This window comes from Pantherophis guttatus, chromosome 17 (assembly GCF_059756535.1).
Source record: "Pantherophis guttatus breed Tessera chromosome 17, ASM5975653v1, whole genome shotgun sequence".
Lineage (NCBI taxonomy): Eukaryota > Metazoa > Chordata > Lepidosauria > Squamata > Colubridae > Pantherophis > Pantherophis guttatus.
The window spans coordinates 12,637,109-12,656,728 of record NC_142079.1 but is presented as its reverse complement, the minus strand read 5'-3'; the positions used below and the strand labels follow the sequence as shown (position 1 = coordinate 12,656,728).

General features: G+C 46.2%; 1 protein-coding gene across 3 annotated transcripts in view; it reads right to left on the bottom strand.

The window, feature by feature from the left end:
- Window positions 1–19,620, bottom strand: part of LOC117676069 (transmembrane protein 132D) — a 406,180-nt gene that overhangs the window by 28,827 nt on the left and 357,733 nt on the right. For all 3 annotated transcript variants that reach the window (XM_087880598.1, XM_087880597.1, XM_060683539.2), the window contains one exon: window positions 18,232–18,375. In XM_087880598.1, coding sequence (XP_087736724.1) covers window positions 18,232–18,375 — 144 coding nt within the window. The remainder of the gene's footprint in view (window positions 1–18,231; window positions 18,376–19,620) is intronic.

Genomic DNA, 19,620 nt, shown 5'->3' with positions numbered 1-19,620 from the left:
GCCACCTTCGGTTACCAACGTTCTGATCTCAGCTGCAGCCTTCAACTCGTTCTACAAAAGAGAGGCCAATGCGTCCGGATTCGTCTTTTCTTCTCAAGGTTGCTTGTTACGATAATTAGACTTAGATTCCAGGAGAACACACACAAAGGCTGTTTGGCTTCACAGCCACGCTGGACTCGTGGTCCCAAAAGCGAGTTGACAGTCCCCCAATGTTGGGGAGGGTGTTTAGCAGTGGTGGGTTCCTCCCGGTTTGGCCCGGTTCGGCCGAGCCGGTAGCATTGACAATATGATGTCACCAAACTGGTTCTGCCCCCCTGCCCCCCACGTTATTCTTACCTTTTATTCAACCCCACCCCCAATCTATTGCTGCCTCCCGAGTCTCAGCTGATCTGCTAGAAGGAAAAAAGCTGTTTAAACTCTTGCCGCGGGGCTTCAAAGGGCCGCCCTACAGCTGATCAGTGTTAAAAGGCAGTGCGGTGGTAGACCGGTGCCTCCAAAAACAAATGAGTAGACCGGTGCCTGCAAAGATAAATGGGTAAACTGGTACAGCTCTGCAAGCATTTAAAAGCCTGGTAGACCAGTTCCTCTGCTAAATCCTAAAGAATTGTCACATGACCATCAAGCCACGCCCACAAAATAAGCCATGCCCACAAAACCGGTAGTGAAAAATTTTAGAACCCACCACTGGTGTTTAGGAATTTTAAGAGGAGATGAAATGGATACCGCAAACCTGTGCAAAGGTTCAGACCAGTGGTGAAATCCAAATTGGTTTGCTGGCTGCGCATGCATGCCAAACACACACTATGTGTGCATCCACAGTGCGCACCAAAAGGAGGCTTGGGAAGGTAAGTAGAACAGCGAGGGGGGATCAGCTGTGGCATAATTGAGGATTTCCTGCTTTCTAGTAAAGCTAAACCCCGCTGCACAGCTGATTGTCGGAAATACCGGTTCGGTTAGTCTAAGTGCTATTGCCCTTCCTTCCTTCCTTCCTTCCTTCCTTCCTTCCTTCCTTCCTTCCTTCCTTCCTTCCTTCCTTCCTTCCTTCCTTCCTCCCTCCCTCCCTCCCTCCCTCCCTCCTTCCCTCCCTCCCCTCTCCCTACTGCCAGCAGTTTGATTCTCACCAACTCAGAGTTGACTCAGCCTTCCATCCTTCCGAGGTCAGTAAAATGAAGACCCAGTTTTTTGGGGGCAAGAGGCTGACTCTGTAAACCACTTAGAGACGGCTGTAAAGCACTGTGAAGCGGTATATAAGTCTAAGTGCTATTGCTCTTCCTTTTCCCCTTCGTCCCTCCCTCCCTCCCTCCCTCCCTCCCTTCCTCCCTTCCATGGTGCGCAGTGGTTAGAATGCAGTATTGCAAGCTAATTTTGCCCACTGTCAGCAGTTCGATCCTGACCGACTCAGGGTTGACTCAGCCTTCCATCCTTCCAAGGTTAGTAAAATGAGGACCCAGTTTTTGGGGGGGCAAGGGTCTGACTGTGTAAACCGCTTAAAGAGGACTAGAAAGCATTGTGAAGCAGTATATAAGTCTAAGTATTATTGCTATTGCTCTTCCTTTTCCCCTTCCTCCCTCCCTCCCTCCCTTTCTTCCTTCCTTCCTTGATGGTGCAGTGCTTAGAATGCAGTATTGCAAGCTAATTTTGCCCACTGTCAGCAGTTCGATTCTGACCGGCTCAAGGTTGACTCAGCCTCCCATCCTTCTGAGGTCGGTAAAATGAGGACCCAGATTGTTGGGGGCAATAGGCCGACTCTGCAAACCGCTTAGAGAGGGCTGGAAAGCACTGTGAAGCAGTATAGAAGTCTACATCCTATTGCTAAAACCAAAGTTTTTAGGATCTCGCAAAAGGCCAGCAGGGTCCAACTTAATCTCATTCAGTTGGTATTCCACATTAGGAGAAAACATTTTTTTAAAAAAATCTTCCATAGGGACAAAGTAATTAAAGTAGACAATTGTTGTCTTTCTAAAGAGACCCGGGATGAACCCCATCGCCACTGCCAATCACTCACCATCCTGGCAAAAAAAAAAGTGTCTAATTAGAAGAACAAAGAACAAAGCTCATGTAATTGTGTACCTCGTGTTTTCTTTTTTCCTTGACAGACGCGTGGGCAGAGCGAGAGGCACATTTCGCAAACAAGTCAAGGTGGCAATAAAAAATTCTTTTCCCCCCCTACAGTCTTGGGATGATGTGCCAGACGGAGCTTTACATCATCAAGGGATGACGTTTTGCTGAAGCTGGATCAAAACGACTTTGCAAAAAAAAAACCTGTTTCAAAAGAATTCTTCTGAATTGCATATCCTGCTCGAGCAGGAAACTCTATACCAGTGATGGTTAACCTTTTTAGTGCCGAGTGCCCAAAGCATGCCCGAACTCCCAAAATACAATGCTAGTGCCCCCACCGCATGTGTGCCCCACCCCCATGCATGCCTGTGTGTTCCCCCATGCCCATTTTGGCTTCCAGGTTGGTGCAGGAGGCTTTCCAGGCCCAAAATAGGGCATGGAGCAGTGGTGGTTCGGTCCGGTTCAGCCGAGCCGGTAGCGGTGATGATATGACGTCACTGAACTGGTTCTCCCCCCCGCCCTTCCCCCCACCCACATTATTCTTACCTTTTATTTGGTCCCACCCCCAATCTATTGCTGCCTCCTGAGTCCCAGCTGATGACTAGAGGGGAAAAAACTGTTTAAACTCTTGCCGCGGGGCTTCAAAGGGCGGTCCTACAGCTACAGCTGATCAGTGTTAAAAGCAAACAAATGAGTGGGGTCGTAAGTGCGAGGACTGGTCGTAAGTGCGAGGACCTTCCAGAAATGACTCTGACCAGCTAGCCACGCCCACCTAGTCACATGACCTCCAAGCCACACCCACAAAATAAGCCACGCCCACAGAATCGGTAGTAAAAAAATTTAGAACCCACCCCTGGCATGGAGAGTCCTCGTGTGGCACCCCCGTGCCCAGGGGTGAAATGCTCCCTGTTCGGACCGTATCGCCCGATCCGGTAGCGATGGAGGTGGGTGGTTGGGAGAACCGGTAGCAAAAATCTCTGCCCCCCCCCACCATGCTCAGCTGAGCCGCGCGATCATCAGGCTTTTTTCTTTTAAATGGCTCTGACGATCCAAGGTGAGTTGCCTGATCGGCAGAGGCTTTTTAAAAAACCCTCTGCCGATCAGGCAACTCGGCTTGGATCGTCAGAGCCATTTAGAAGAAAAAAAAACTTTTTTTCTTTTAAATGCCTCTGACGATCCAAGCTCTGACGATCCAAGCTGAGTTGCCTGATTGGCAGAGGGTTTTTTTTAAAAAAAAGCCTCTGCCGATCAGGCAACTCAACTGGGATCGTCAGAGCCTTTTGAAAGCATTTTTTTTTACAACCTCTTTGCCAAAGAGGTTGTAGAAAAAATGGTTTTAAAAGAAAAAAAAAAAAGGCCACGCCTACCCAATCACATTACCTCCCCCCCCCCCACCAAGCCATGCCCACAGAACCGGCAGTAACAAATTTTAGATTGCACCACTGCTCGTGCCCCATTTTAGCTTCCAGGTTGGTGCAGGCGCAAAATAGGGCATGGGGGGGGGGGTTCCTCCTGCTGCGCCCATGGACCCTGTTTTGGCTTCCAGGTTGGTACAGGAGGCCTTCCAGGCCTAAAACGGGGCACAGGGGGGGCACACACAAACCCCCAAGGTGCAATGCAACCGCCCCCCCTGTGCATTCGCCCTGCACCCGTCTCATGCACCCCGCATCCCGGCACATGCATGTGCACGTCCACCCGCATGAGGCCCACCCCCTGCCCGTGTGCAGCAGAGACTGGAAGACCAGCTGGCCGGCGGGAGGCACGCACGCCTGCGCAGCGGAGCTGGTCTGGGACAACGGCTGGCGTGCCTGCATAGAGGCCTCTGCGTGCCACAGGTTCGCCATCACAGCTGTATACCATTTCAGACAAGTTGGATTCCCAGTCTCTTCTTAAAAACCTCCAGTGTTGGAGCACCCACAAGTTCTGGAGGCAACCTGTTCCACCGGTTAATTGTCCTCACTGTCAGGAAATTCCTCTTTAGTTCTAGGTTGCTTCTCTCCTTGATTAGTTTCCATCCATTGTTTCGTGTCCTGCCTTCAGGTGATTTGGAGAATAGGTTGAACCCCTCTTCTTTGTGCAGCACCCACAACGTATCTGTTCTGTCCACTCCCACGAGTGGCCTTGCAGAGGCTCAAATAGCCGGGCAGTAACAAACGCAGACTAGAGAGATTGAAGCTGGCCCTTTAATAAATAGTTCTCTTCCAAAGCGTTTATCAGTCCAATAGTTACCGGGCAATGTTCCAAAGGTCTTGGCAGACGGCCAGCAGGCTAATGCAGGAATGCAGACTCTTGTCAAAAAAACCTTCCAAACTAACAGTTGTAAATCCACTACATCCAAAACGCCAACAAATTGTTCACCACGCCTTTCCAGCCCAGTCTCATCCCTTTTATACTTTGTAGGGTGTGGCCCTACGTCTCCTGACCACACCTCTTGGGACGTGGCAATAGTTGTTCTCTACAACGTCTCCTACATCTCTCTCTTGCATCCAGTAGGGGCTCCTCCTCATCGTTCCCGGCCTCTGTTTCCTCCTCAATTTGTCTGGGGTCCAGAGGCACGTCAGCAACTGTCAGTTCTTGCTGACTCATCAGTGAAGACGGCCCCTCCGGCACATAGCTCGTGACAGCTTCCTCCTCCTCCATATCATCCTCTGACTCAGCATGCGAAGATAAATCAGCCTCCGGGGCCGGGGTCACAACAGTATCTCTGGAAGGTTTTCAAGAAGAGATAGGACAGCTATTTGTCCGGGATAATAAAAGATCTCCTGCTTAAAACGGGGCTGGACTAGAAGACCTCTAAAGTCTCTTCCAACTCTGTTATTCTATGTTCTCTGTTGGGCAATGACATTCGGATCCTTGGTTCCTGATTTCACTCCTGAAATTGTTGATACTCCAAGAGAAGGAAACAGCAGCCACTGAGTTTTCTCCAGTTTCAGGAAAAAAAAAAAGATAAAAACTATCTTCTTTTTTCTCTAACGACAACCGTATTCTGCCCTTCCTCCTGTCCAATGGTCAGTGATTGCCCTGAAGGTTTTTCCATCCCTTCTTTCAAATCCTTTCCCTTCTTCTTTCTTTACAGATGGAGGCTAAAAATACTTGAACGTGCAACGTTAAAAATAGAAGAAAGATCTAATACAGCAAGATACACATCTAAACAGAACCGTCGTGAAAGTAGCTGCCGTATTAAATGCCAAAGAACTGTAGCGTCAGAGCAAACTTCGGCTACTGTTCAGGAGGTCAGAGAAGATCTAAAAAGAGAGAAATATTCTGGACTATTGTGGCTCTTGATCAGAAAGAAGGATCTTAGATCTGCCCACCAGTGACTAAGACACTGAGCTTGTCGGTCAGAAAGGTCGGCAGTTCGGCGGTTTGAATCCCTAGTACAGGTGTCCTGTGGGGTTGGACTAGATGACCTCCAAGATCCCTTCCAACTCTGTTACTGTTACCAGGCTGCATAAAAAAAGGCAATTCAGGAACAAGAGAGAAGTGGGCAGTGTTTTTTTTTTCCCACAGGGCAAAAAAAATATATTCTGGCACGGGAATGTTACTAAATTTGCTTTCTGTAAGGAGGAGGACAGAGCACTGAGTGGGAAGTGTTGAAAGCTCTTCAGTGACATCAAATGTTGGCTAAGTAACTAGATGGCAGCCGTGAGAGTTGGACCGCAAGGAAGGCTCAGCGCCGAAGAATTGATGCTTTCGAATTGCAAGACTCTTGAGGTTCTCTTGAAGGCAAGACCCAATCAGTCAATCCTAATCCTAAAGGAAATGAGAACCATCAATCAGTGGAACAGAAGCTGCCTTCAGAAGTTGTGGGAGCTTCATCACTGGAAGCTTTCAAGAAGAGACTGGACAGCCATCTGTCAGAAATGGTGTAAGGCCTCCTGCTTGGGTGGAGGATTGGACTAGATTACTTACAAAGTCCCTTCCAACTCTGTTAATCTAATCTAATCTAATCTAATCTAATCTAATCTAATCTAATCTAATCTAATCTAATCTAATCTAATCTAATCTAATCTATCATCGATCTGCCTATCAATCATCTATCTTTATCAACTATCTATCTTTCTGTCTCCCACTCTCATTCTCCCACTCTCTCTCTCTATCCATCTACTATCTACCTACCTACCTAATCTGTCTCCATCCATCCATCCATCAATCATCCATCTTTATCAACTATCTATCTGTTTGTCTACCTGTCTACCCATCTACTATCTACCTACCTACTTAATGTGTCTCTATCTATCCATTCATCCATCTTCTCTCTCTCTCTCTCTCTTTATCTATGTCTATCATGTCTGTCTGTCTGTCTGTCTGTCTGTCTGTCTATCTATCTATCTATCTATCTATCTATCTATCCATCCATCCATCCATCCATCCATCCATCCATCCATCCATCCATCTTTTATCTATTTATCTATTTATCTATCATCTATCTATCTATCTATCTATCTATCTATCTATCTATCTATCTATCTATCCCAACTCTAGGGGGCAGTGCTCCTCTCCGTTTCAAAGCCAAAGAGCCAGCGCTGTCCGAAGACGTCTCCGTGGTCATGTGGCCGGCATGACTCAACGCCAAAGGCGCACGGAACGCTGATACCTTCCCACCAAAGGTGGTCCCTATTTTTCTACTTGCATTTTTTTACGTGCTTTTGAACTGCTAGGTTGGCAGAAGCTGGGACAAGTCACAGGAGCTCACCCCGTTACGCGGCACTCGGGATTCGAACCGCTGAACTGCCGACCTTTCGATCGACCAGCTCAGCGTCTTAGCCACTGAGCTAACACTTAGCAACATAAATTTTGGGCCCCATTGTGGTTGTATGTTGAGGACTCCCTATATCACTCCTCCCCACTCTCCAAACAGCATTTGATTACATGGTCCCTTCCTCAAGGCCTTCCCCTCTGCCCCCAAATGATGTATCCATGGGACGACTTGCAACGGACCTAGAATAAATCGGGGGGAGCAAATCGGCCCTCATTCTTTGCTATTATTCTCCCCGCCCACTTCTTTCCCTCTCGATTGCATAATAAAATCAGGTAGCCTGCTCCCCAAAAGGGGTGTTTAGTATTCATACAATTTTAAACAGGCTTTATCTAGTCTGAGTAACGCTGTCTGTGCTTTGTTCAGCCCAAGGGATTCCTTGACAGACGAAGAGGAGATTATCTTCTGCTCCCCGTCCCTATCCCCCCCTTTCTTCTTCTCCTAACACCTTCAGCTCCTGAATTTCATATCTGGTATTAAATCCCATCTCCCTTTCATGATATATCTTCGTGTCAACGCTCCCTTCTATTGCCGCGTCCTCTCCTCCTCTCTTCCAATTTCCTCTATTATTCATATTTTATCCAGTAATAACATCTGGGTAGATTGAGGCAGGGACTGCCACTTCATATTTATGAACTCAAACACGCTGGGTCCTTATTACTGGATGTTTATGGGAGTCCGTGAACAATAATGCAACAGGGAGAAGTAGAGTGGGTAGATTGTCTTTTGCTCGTGGTCGTTTCCTTCTAATAGCCAACTCAGCTGGAGGGTATTAGCAGACCTGGAGACAAATCTGGTCCGTGAACAAGAAGGCAGAGATATCCTTTACTCGAGGGAAGGCTCAGTTTCGCAGCAACAACAATAGGCATCTGAAAGACAACCCAACGGTTGGAAAACGAACAACAATGAGCAAGACTCATCGCTTCCATTCAGAAAACTTGGTTCAGATTAACAGAATTGGAAAGGGACCTTGTAGGTCATCTAGTCCAACCCCCTGCCCAAGCAGGAGACCCTACACCATTTCTGACCGATGGCAGTCTAGTCTCTTCTTGAAAGCTCCAGTGATGAAGCTCCAACTTCTGAAGGCAACTTCTGATTGTTCTCACTGTCAGAAAATTTCTCCTTATTTCCAGGTTGAATCTCTCCTTGGTCAGTTTCCATCCATTATTCCTTGTCTGGCCTTCGAGTGCCTTGGAAAATAGCTTGACCCCTTCCTCTCTGTGGCAGCCCCTCAAATATTGGAAGACTGCTATCATGTCTCCCCTGGTCCTTCTCTTCTCTTCACTAGACCAGCCATGCCCAGTTCCTGCAACCGTTCTTCATATATTTTAGCCTCCAGTCCCCTCATCATCCTGGTTGCTCTTCTCTGCACTCTTTCTAGAGTCTCAACATCTTTTTTATAGTGTGGTGACCAAAACTGGATGCAATATTCCAAGTGTGGTCTTACTAAGGCTTTATAGAGTGGTATTAGTACCTTCCTTGATCTTGATTGCCTCTGTTGATGCATCTTAGGATTTTACCCAGATGTTCAGCAGCCGGCTGGCTCTCACCCTTCAGAAGACTTCTGGGTTGATTTCCTTCTCACAGACAAGATCTTTTGTGTCTGTTTTATGGTGAACTTTCGTGCAACCCCGATGACAAAACTGGGACACAGGGCATCCCCAGGGACATTGAGCCTGAAAGTAGAGCATGTTTTATGGATTGGTGTCAGCTGCCTAGAGTCATCGGATGAGTTAGATGGCCCTATCAAGTCCTGTCAATAAATAAAATAAGATCCCTCAGAAGATCCATAGGGTTCCCACCTTGAGGGCGTGCTGGAGAAGAAATCCTTTGGGAGATCGGCATCATCTCCCCAGAGATCAGACTTGCTCCAATCCTGCTGGCTGTCAGATCCGTATCTGCCATTCTTCGTGGAAGAAGAGGGGTGGTGGGGATTTGTAGTTGTCACATTTAATTCTTTTCCTATGTGTCCTAAGGATCCAATTTCTTGCCTGGTCCTTTTTGTATAAACTTTAACCTGATTTATAACCATTGCCTGGTGCCAGGAATGCCTGGAGAATTCTCACACCTTGGGAAATGAAAGGGGAGGGGGGGGAAATGAGTGGATTATAAGATGACCCTGCGAAGCTCTTCATATCTGTTTCTCAGAGAGGCTGGTACAATTCATCTTCACACCGGTGGATTGGTTGGAATCCACTGGTGGGGAGGGGGTTCCTAATGACCTTTATCCTGAACTGCATGCCCTGAGGGACCCCAGAGCCTGCTTTGAGTTTTGACTTGCTTTCATCCCTTTCAATGACTTATTTATTTATTTATTTATTTACTTACTTACTTACTTACTTACTTACTTACTTACTTACTTACTTACTTACTTACTTACTTACTTACTTACTTACTATTAGTTCGATTTATATGCCGCCCTTCTCCGGAGACTCAGGGCGGCTTACAATGCATTAAGCAATAGCCTTCATACTTTTTGTATATACCTGTTTAGTAGGGCTTTTTGGCCCCCCCCCCTAAGCGGTGTTCTTTTTTATACGAAGTCAGCTTATTGCCCCCACAATCCGGGTCCTCATTTTACCTACCTCGGAAGGATGGAAGGCTGAGCCAACCTTGAGCCTGGTGAGATTCGAACTTGCAGTAATTGCAGGCAGCTGGCAGCTAAGTGCTACTTAACAGCACTTAGTCTACTGCGCCACCAGGTTCCTTTTGAAACACAAAGTTCTCAAGAGTTCGTACTTTCTTGGAAGTGGGGGGGGGGGAGAAGCTGGTCCTTATACTGGCCTCTTGCAAAACATTCAGAATTTGGTTCCACCATCAAGGTTGGGTCTCCAATGGCATGGGTGAACTCGTTTCTTGGCTATATTGACTGTGGGATGCAGTCAGTGTTCTCACTTGCTATAAGATTTTATAATGATAGATGGTGTTTTAATTCTAATTGTTGGCCGCCCAACAACATGTATGTCAGGGTTCCAAGTAATAGACCCATAGCAAGCAAAAACTCCAACGCAGGTAGATTCCTCAAAGAATATGGCTTGATTGGATATATCATATTGGCACAGATCTGGTGGAAACCGACTCTGAAGGCTCCCACTTAATTTTCACCTAATTAAAAGTAAAAGGTTGCCAGTTTCTTAAAATAGTCAGTCACACGGTCCAATCACGGCTCCATCTGGTTGCCTGGTGACATCACTCCTCCTTCCTCTGACCAGGTGTGAGAATGGCCTTGGTTCCCAAGAGAAAGTATTTTGTTTTGGCTACAAAATCCCAGCTATCTCAAATCCCCCTCAGTATATGAGATGAAAGGCCATCTAAACGTATTAAATAAATAAAAATAGGTCCAGAAAGGGGAGGGATCCCTGCTAATAAGTTGCACAGCTGTCCCATCCCCAAGAATTCCTCACAACCAGATGTGAATTTATTGGCTGGACTGACTTCTGCTGAATAATTCCCTTCCCTTCCCTCTATCCCTCCCTCCCTCCCTCCCCCTTTCCTTTCCTTTCCTTTCCTTTCCTTTCCTTTCCTTCCCTTCCCTTCCTTTCCCTTCCCTCTATCCCTCCCTCCCCCTTTCCTTTCCTTTCCTTTCCTTTCCTTTCCCTCTATCCCTCCCTCCCTCTTTCCTTTCCTTTCCTTTCCTTTCCTTTCCTTTCCTTTCCTTTCCCTTCCCTTCCTTTCCCTTCCCTCTATCCCTCCCTCCCCCTTTCCTTTCCTTTCCTTTCCTTTCCTTTCCCTCTATCCCTCCCTCCCTCTTTCCTTTCCTTTCCTTTCCTTTCCTTTCCTTTCCCTTCCCTTCCTTTCCCTTCCCTCTATCCCTCCCTCCCCCTTTCCTTTCCTTTCCTTTCCCTTCCCTTTCTCTTTCTCTTCCCTTCTTTCCCCAAAGTCCTTTTTCAAGAGGCAATTGGACTCTTGTTTTTCTTTGTTTCACTTCTCATCCAGCAAGCTTTTCCAGCTGAAGAGGCTGAATGAGCTGAAGAAGCTTCTTGGATGAGAAGCGAAACGTCTTCAAAAAAAACCCCAGAAAGTCCAGCTTGAAAAAAAGCACCTTTGGAACAAGGCTGACCTGGATGACTGAGAATCTCCACAGACATTCAAAATTTACTCTTTGCTGGCCTCTAGTGGTAAGCTGGACAATGGCAGCCCAGATATAGTACCCTTGGCAAGACAGCGTAAGAGTTGACAGAGCTCTATAAATAACGTAGCCTTCGTAGAAGAGGTGGTAGACAGTCCTTTGACAATCGCAGCCAAGAACTGAGACTGTGAGGATGTTCAGAAAATAGAAGTTGGTTGGCGGGAGTGTAAATAAAATGTTCAGAGCCTCCCCTTAAATAGAATTGCAAGGGTCAACCTAAACCAGGAAGCAGAAGTTAAGACTGGATCTCATGATGTTTACTTTTCAGCAAACATCGCTCTTCAAGGATGTACTCATGCTGACCAGGAGGACACTTCTAGGGTTATCTCAGGGACTTCCTTGCCCCAGTTTTTTTTTTTTTTAATCCATTCTGGTCCAGCTTAAGGTCCTCCCTGTCCTGAAATCAGAAGGTTTGGAGAACCAAGCCTTCTCTACTTTGAAATATGCTGTCCTCTTACAGTAGCTCTGGTTCCTAAGAGTTTCCTCCAAACCTTATTTATTCATTCATTCATTCATTCATTCATTCATTCATTCATTCATTCATTCATTCGATTTATATGCCGCCCTTCTCCGGAGACTCAGGGCCACTTACAATGCGTTAAGCAATAGCCTTCATACTTTTGTATATACCTGCTTAGTAGGGCTTTTGCCCCCCCCTAAAGCGGTGTTCTTTTTTTATACAAAGTCATCTTACTGCCCCCACAAACCGGGTCCTCATTTTACCTACCTCGGAAGGATGGAAGGCTGAGTCAACCTTGAGCCTGGTGAGATTCGAATTTGCAGTAATTGCAGGCAGCTGGTGCTACTTAACAGCACTTTAGTCTGCTGTGCCACCAAGGCTCCTTCCTTTGTAGACGAGATTCCCTTAATGACCTCCTTGATTAGCCATGTGAATTCTGGTCCCTCTTCGGATGTAAGTCAAGGACTACCAGGCAGGCCGCCTTCAGATGCAGCAGAAGCTTCTGAAGAGTGTCGGTTGGGGACATACGCCTCTTGTGTGTTTGTGTGTGTGTGTATGTGTGATGTTTCCACACTGCAGTTGTCTAGTATTTCGATCACCACCACCTCCTCCTCCTCTCCACAAACCCAGCTCCCTTCTAGCACTGATGAGGTTCCCTAGTTGGGCCATGAAATGTTTGCAAGAAAACCACCCAGCTCAGAGATCACCAAGGACCCCACAGTCCTCCTCCTCCTCCTCCCTGCAAATCCCAATCCCTTCTAGCACTGATGATGTTACCTAGCTTGGTCACGAAACATCTGCAAGAAAACTACCAAGCTCAGAGAGCACCAAGGACCCCACCGTCCTCTTCCTCCTTAAACTCCACTCCCTTCTAGCACTGATGATGTTACCTCATTGGGTCACGAAACATCTGCAAGAAAACCACCAAACTCAAAGACCCTCCTCTTCTTCCTCCATTAAACCACACTCCCTTCTCACACTGATGATGTTACCTAACTTGGTCATGAAACGTTTGCAAGAAAACTACCAAGCTCAGAGAGCACCAAGGACCCCACAGTTCAACCCCAAACTACAAATATTATCTTCTATCGAAACTTCCTTATAGCACAGTTATTGTTCTCTAGTTGGTCCTCCTCCTTCAGGGGAATGGAGATGTCTTTTGGGAAAACGACTCAACTGATCCTTCTCTTGGTCTTTCCCCAAAGCCGACTCTTCAATCATTCTTCCAGGAGGCCAGAAATGTTCTGAAGCTCTCTTATTTCACAGGAGATGGACTATGTGGTCTTTTTCTCTGTGAGAATACCTGCCACCTCTTTTTCCTTGCTGGCTCCTGAGATCTAAGCTGATCTAAACCCCGTTTGCAGGATCGCTAATTGGCTGTCGCTGGCAAGCCTTTTGGCTCCATCAAAAGCTCCAAGCAACTCCAGGAGCCACCAGCTTCAGAAACCTCCAATTTGGTGAGCTGTCAAGAGACGATGACGGCCGACTGACAATATTGCCGAAAAGGCCATTAGAGGGAAGCTCCGCCCTTCAATTCCCAGAGATGCCAAAATTGTCAGATTATTCATGAACTGGCAGAGACATGGTAGCAAGGCCAGCCAATGAATAGGCATAGCAACTAAGTCAGCCAATTGGGAGCTGAGACAGACTGGAGCTAGGGCGTGTCTTAGTCTGCAGCTTCTGAGTCTGTGCAGAGAATTGAAAATGAAACTAAGCAGTCTGTGCATGCAATCTGCTCTGCTGAAATGAAACGAACTGTTCTCTCCTGCCTTGTGTTCTGCCTATAACTTCTATCATGTTGAAAGAAGAATCTATATTGGTATTGTAAATTTATCTTCATGTATTATTGTGTATATAAAGAAGTTAATGAATCCAGCTGAATCAGTTATCTGTGTGTGCTTCTGGATTTGAATTTTGCAAGAAACTCTGATAAAAATGACCCTGAACAGTCCAAGCTGGAAATATTCAGCTAATGAAGATGGCAATCGTCATTTCTTCCGTCTCTTGCTTGCTTGCATTGCTCCTAGCTTTTCTCCACGCAATCAATGACAACTGGCTTTGCAGACACAGAGTGTGTCTCCAGAAGAGAACCAACCCACCGGGCTATCAGCCCTTGACAGACTTGGAATTGGGTGCTTCTTCTCAAACTTCTCAAACATGGTGGTGCAGTGGTTAGAGTGCAGTACTGCAGGCTACTTCTGCTGACTGCCGGCTGCCAGCAGTTTGGCAAATCGAATCTCACCAGGCTCAAGGTTGACTCAGCCTTCCATCCTTCCGAGGTGGGTAAACTGAGGACCCAGATTGTTGGGGGCAAGAGGCTGACTCTGCAAACTGCTTAAAGAGGGCTGTAAAGTATTGTGAAGCGGTATATAAGTATATGTGCTATTGTTCTTCCCTCCCTCCCTCCCTCCCTCCCTCCCTCCCTCCCTCCCTCCCTCCCTCCTTCCTTCCTTCCTTCCTTCCTTCCTTCCTTCCTTCCTTCCTTCCTTCCTTCCTTCCTCCCACTGCCAGCAGTTTGATCCTGACCAGCTCAAGGTTGACTCAGCCTTCCATCCTTCTGAGGTGGGTAAACTAAGGACCCAGATTGTTGGGAGAAAGAGGCTGACTCTTGCTTAGAAGGGGCTGTAAAGCACTGTGAAGTAGTATATAAGTCTAAGTGCTATTGCTATTGTTCTTCCTTTCCTTCCTTCCTTCCTTCCTTCCTTCCTTCCTTCCTTCCTTCCTTCCTTCCTTCCTTCCTTCCTTCCTTCCTTCCTCTCACTGCCAGCAACTTGATTCTGACTAGCTCAAGGTTGACTCAGCCTTCCATCCTTCTGAGGTGGGTAAACTGAGAACCCAGATTGTTGGGAGAAAGAGGCTGACTCTTGCTTAGAAGGGGCTGTAAAGCACTGTGAAGTAGTATATAAGTCTAAGTGCTATTGCTATTGTTCTTCCTTTCCTTCCTTCCTTCCTTCCTTCCTTCCTTCCTTCCTTCCTTCCTTCCTTCCTTCCTTCCTTCCTTCCTTCCTTCCTTCCTTCCTTCCTTCCTTCCTCTCACTGCCAGCAACTTGATCCTGACCAGCTCAAGGCTGACTTAGCCTTCCATCCTTCTGAAGTCAGTAAAGTGAGGAGACCCAGATTGTTGGGGGCAAGAGGCTGACTCGGCAAACTGCTTAAAGAGGGCTGTAAAGTATTGTGAAGCGGTATATAAGTATATGTGCTATTGTTCTTCCCTCCCTCCCTCCCTCCTTCCTTCCTTCCTTCCTTCCTTCCTTCCTTCCTTCCTTCCTTCCTTCCTTCCTTCCTTCCTTCCTTCCTTCCTTCCTTCCTTCCTTCCTTCCTTCCTCCCACTGCCAGCAGTTTGATCCTGACCAGCTCAAGGTTGACTCAGTCTTCCATCAGGATCCAGATTATTGAGCGCAATATGCTGACTCTGTAAATCACTTAGAGAGGCCTGTGAAAGCACTGTGAAGTGGTATATAAGTCTAAGTGCTATTGCTAAACTAGAGAAAAAGAACTATAATGTCCCAGACAAGTGACAAAGAAGAGGCTTCTGGGAGCATGTGGAGGAAGAAAGATCAAGGCACTCTGGATACGGGTTGAAGAGGCTCTCTTGGTATTTATCAATCAACCCAGCAGAAAAGGATAAGAAGCTCTCAAGATGTTCTTCAGTCAATACTGCTGAAAGCTCCAGAGGCAAAATGTGGAGCACGCTCTTCAACCCAGAGTAAATAGCAATAAGCGACAGTTAATGGGGTCCTTCAGCTACTTTAAGCTCAACGCTTTGGATTTCTGCGAGGAGAGGGATACTCAAAGAATGCCTGAAACTAACTACTAGAACTTCTTTATGAAGCCATGGCTCACGGGGAGTCATCTCACTTCACAGCCCCGAGGAAGGAGGAACTCGATCCAATTTTGAGTTAGACCTTCTGTTCTCCATCCTCTTGGGATGATCAAGAGAAATGCCTTCCTGTTTACACCTAGGTGTTCTATGAACACCTTATTGGGGCACCGTTGGACACAAATAGGATGACAAGAAGGAATGATGCATTTTGGAGGAGAAGATCAAGGGGACACCAAAAGATACCATGTTTCCCCCCAAATAAGACTGGGTCTTATTAACCAGCACCAAGGTACCTTCTTACATGCCTGGTGGCTATGTCCTGAAGTGAAAAAGTACTGGACCAAGATACAAGGTTAGCTATAAAACCTAATAAATTGTCAAATTGAGCTAAATCCGGAAACATTTCTCCTGGAAATATTAAAAACTAAATTTGATTTAAAAAAATACGATCTCTAATCCTACATATATTAACAGCGGCAAGAATTGCGTTCGCGCAATATTGGAAGGAACGCAGTTTACCACCAGAGGGACTGATCATCCAGAAAATATATGAATGTGCCAAAATGAATAAACTTATCCTAGAATTAAAAGAAAAAGATGATTCGGAATACTACGAGGTTTGGGGAAAATAGTATAGGTGGATAGACAATAGAAATAAAAATAGGTATTATACACAAGGAAGTTGAGGACTTGACATTCAATGTACAAATATGTATATAATGTATATATTACATGAAGTGTTAATCCAAAGTATATAAAAATGACATTGACTATGTACTAGAGTTATGGAAAAGAAAAACTACAATAAAAATTATTTTTTTTTAAAAAAAAGATTGGGTCTTATATTAATTTTTGCTCCAAAAGATGCATTATAGCTTATTTTCCAGTTAGGTCTAATTTTGGGGGAAATACATTACTAAATAAATGCCTCCGTCTGCTGACGATCTTAACTGGGGCTTATTTTTCGGGTAGGGCTTATATTAGAAGCATCCTGAAAAATCATGCTAGGGCTTATTTTCTGGTTGGGTCTTATTTTCGGGGAAACATTGTATCACTCAAATAAGTCAATACCAAGAAAAAGATAAGGACACCTTACTATTTTCTGGGCAGTGGGAAACTAAGATCAACCAAGTATGACTTTTAAGATGGAGGTAAACATTATTCACATTTCCACCTGGATTTGTCTTCCCCATAAACTATATGTCAACCCTGAAGCGAACCTGGCTGAGGCCATCTTTGAGGCTTCATGGTTGCCACAAGGCAAAGGGGGAAGAAAGAGAGGGGGAAAATTAGATAGCTCGGCTTTGCCGTCAAAATAAAACGTTTTCTTGTGGGAACCAAGGTCATTCCAACTGGTGGCTGAGAAGAGGAGAAGTGGAGTAACCAAGCAACCTGCCGGCACCTTTATTGGACAATGTGACTGATGACCTGGGGGGAAGGGGAAACTTTCACATTTTAACTTGGTGAAAAACATGGGAACTTTCAGAGTCAGTTTTCACCAGTTGTGCCAACATGATGTCGCCAATAAATAACGGGTGTCAAACTCAAGGGCTACGGGCTGGATCCGGTCCATGGGGTACTTATATCTGTCCTGGAAATAGTAAAGGACCAGCCCATGGTGCCTCTGCCAGCAAAAACAGAGCTTGGGGAGGGCCACATGCGGCCCTCCCGAGCTCTGTTTTCACTGGCAGAGATTTGCAGGAGGCCGTTGCAGCCGAAAACAAGAGCTCGGGAGCCCGTTTTTGCTATGAGAGCACTCGGCCGCCACAGGCACCCGCGACACGAGTGACGTTGAGCTGGCCATGCCCACCCTGGCCATGTACACACACACACACACACACACACACACACACACACACACACACACACACAGTTAAACACAACCTTGATGTGGCCCTCAATGAAATCGAGTTTGACACCCCTGCAATAAATTGTTCTTTGAGGAACCTACCTGCCTCAGAGTTTTGCTTTCAATGGGTTCATTACTTGGAACGCTGACACTATAAATGAGATCACGCGGGCTAGTCTTAAACTTACCTACCTTGGTAAGAGGCCCAGGGGGTTATACGCAGAGGTGGGACTCACCTATCATAACAACTGGTTTTCCCAGCACCGGAAACGTGAGTATGTGTGCACTGTCCACGCATGCGTGCAGTGTCACAAAACACGGGAATTCACTCGTGTGTGGCTGTACATACATGCATCTAGCATCACATAACACGAGAATTTGCTGGCACGCGCCGTCCACACATATGTGCAGTGTCACAAGACATGGGTATTCACTCACGCATGCCATCCGCACATGCGTGCAGAGTCACAAAACATGGGAATTCGCTCACGCGCTGTTCGCACATGCGCATGCGTCCAGCGTCAAACAACACAGCGATATAGGATGGGATTGCGCCCAGGCAGGTGAGGGGGCGGGGTGAGAGAGGGGCGGGTCCGCCTGCAGGTTGCAACTACCGATTCGCTTATACCGGTTCGAACCGGCAGCAGCCCACCACTCTTTATACAGATTGATTTTAAGAACTGATCAGTGCAAACACTTACCGTATTTTTCAGAGTATAAGACGCACCTTTTTCCCAAATAAAAAGAGGGTGAAAATCTGAGTGCGTCTGATACTCCGAATGTAGCCCTGCCCAGCTTCTCAAACGGAGGTTTCAGAGGCTGAAAAAAGCCTCAGAAAAGAAGCTTCAGAAAAGAAGCCCCCAAACAGAGCCTCAGAGGCTTTTTTTTTTTTTTCTGAAGCTCTGTTTTGGAGGCTTTCAAAGGCAAGAAAAAGTTTTTTCTGAAACTGAGTTTCAGAAGTTTCAGAGGCAGAAAAAAAGCAAAAAAAAAGCAAGGCACAGAGCTCACAACCAAGGAACCTGTTGCTAAAATTCACCTCTCGAAAGAGCTGATTGGGGGTATTCCTGGAGGCCCATCCATCCACCAATCAGCTTTTTTCTTATTTTCCTCCCCAAAAACTAAGGTGCGTCTTATACTCCAAAAAATACAATACCTTAATCACATCTTCATCTGTGGACCTGCACTCCACGGATTCTACAAGATCTGTCACTGTTCCATCTTCTTCCACCAAGACCACCTTAACGGGGACAGCCACAGTTTTTCCCGTGAGGATGGCGGTGTTTAGGATCTCTGCTTCCTGAAAGACAAAAACGTTATCAAATAAGGAAGATACAGGAGTAGAAATGTAACAACAAACAAATGAGGAAACAGAAAAAATGCAGTTTGTAGAAATGAAATTGCGTACACTGTTATTTATATGTTTAGAGAGGGCTGTAAAAGCATTATGAAGCAGTATATAAGTCTAAGTGTTATTGCTAGTGCTATTTTCCTTCCTTCTTTCTTTCCTTCCTTCCTTCCTTCCTTCCTTTTTTTTTTTTTATTTGATTTATATGCCGCCCTTCTCCGGAGACTCAGGGCGGCTTACAATGCGTTAAGCAATAGCCTTCATTCTTTTGTATATTTTATACAAAGTCAGCTTATTGCCCCCACAAACTGGGTCCTCATTTCACCTACCTTAGAAAGGATGGAAGGCTGAGTCAACCTTGAGCCTTGGAGAGATTCGAACCAGCAGAAATTGCAGGCAGCTGTGTTGATAACAGGGTGCATTAAACCACTGTACCATCAAGGCTCTTCCTTCCTTCCTTCCGTCCTTCCTTCCTTCTGTCAGGTTTCGATGCTATCTCAAAATAAAGGTGCACTGACACCTTCCTTCCTTCCTCTCTCCCTCCCTCCCTTCCATGGTGCACAGTGGTTAGAATGCAGTATTGCAGGCAAATTCTGCCCACTGCCAGCAGTTCAATTCTGAACAAGCTCAAGGTTGACTCAGCCTTCGATCTTTCCGAGGTGGGTAAAATGAGGACCCAGATTATTGGGGGCAAGAGGCTGACTCTCTAAACTGCTTAGAGAGGGCTGTAAAGCACTATGAAGCAGTATAAAAGTCTAAGTGTTATTGCTAGTGCTATTTTCCTTCCTTCCTTCCTTCCTTCCTTCCTTCCTTCCTTCCTTCCTTCCTTCCTTCCTTCCTCTCTCCCTCCCTCCCTCCCTCCCTTCCATTGTGGTGCACAGTGGTTAGAATGCAGTATGGCAGGCAAATTCTGCCCACTGCCAGCAGTTTGATTCCGAACCGGCTCAAGGTTGACTCAGCCTTCCATCCTTCCGAGGTGGATAAAATGCGGACCCAGATTGTTGGGGGCAAGAGGATGACTCTGTAAAATCGCTTAGAGAGGGCTGTAAAAGCACTGTGAAGCAGTATATAATGCTAACTGCTATTGCTATTGCTGGTGAATGGAAATCACCCTCAAAGTCCTTAATTGCTCATCTAAATAGTTTTCACTTCGTGGTTTTTCAAGTCTGACCTGATTTTACTTGTAGAAGGTAACAT